We start from the raw sequence: 688 nt of genomic DNA on the forward strand, positions 1-688 counted from the left end.
CGCGCGGTAGCCTTGGTAACAAGCGTCCAGCGCGCCTAGGTAGCATTGGATAGAGAGCTTCCCATCAACGACAGGGTACTCCGATGTGAGGTCCGGCTTGAAAAAGTCGTACGCGTGTTTGATGTAACTCGCCCGCAGGCCGCGGTCAAATACGAGGGGTGCGTGAGGCCCAATGACCATCGCGATAGCCCCGGCTCCGCCCGTGGGCCGCGCGCTGCCTTCGGCGTACACAGCAATGTCCGCGCAAACTACCACCGCGAGCCGGCCATTCCGACGTGAGGTCCGGCTTGAAAAAGTCGTACGCGTGTTTGATGTAACTCGCCCGCAGGCCGCGGTCAAACACGAGAGGTGCGTGAGGCCCAATGACCATCGCGATAGCCCCGGCTCCGCCCGTGGGCCGCGCGCTGCCTTCTGCGTACACAGCAATGTCCGCGCAAACTACCACCGCGAGCCGGCCATCCCAGTAGCTAGACTCTATCCAGTTGATTGCGTTGAACAGCGCGTTCGTACCACCGTAACACGCGTTTGTTGTGTCAACGCCTTCAACGTTGAAGTTCCCACTTGAAGAGAACAGCTCCATGAGAACTGTTTTCACCGATTTGGATTTGTCAACAAGCGTTTCTGTTCCGACTTCCAAACGACCGATCTGAGCGTAGTCCAACTCGTAACGTTTCATCAAGTTGCTGAC

At 58.0% G+C, this 688-nt stretch overlaps 1 protein-coding gene across 1 annotated transcript; it reads right to left on the minus strand.

The window, feature by feature from the left end:
* Positions 1 to 3: 3 nt before the first annotated feature.
* Positions 4 to 682, minus strand: LOC108254273 (hydroxymethylglutaryl-CoA synthase, cytoplasmic-like; the record flags this gene model as incomplete). Its single annotated transcript, XM_008488649.3, has 2 exons — positions 443 to 682; positions 4 to 252 (listed from the first exon to the last, which is right to left on the minus strand). Coding segments are annotated over exons 1-2 (483 nt in total), but the record flags the coding sequence as incomplete, so codon positions are not given.
* Between the last annotated feature and the right edge of the window lie 6 nt (positions 683 to 688).

This window comes from Diaphorina citri, unplaced genomic scaffold (genome assembly GCF_000475195.1).
Source record: "Diaphorina citri unplaced genomic scaffold, Diaci psyllid genome assembly version 1.1 scaffold29730, whole genome shotgun sequence".
NCBI classification, from domain to species: Eukaryota; Metazoa; Arthropoda; class Insecta; order Hemiptera; family Psyllidae; genus Diaphorina; species Diaphorina citri.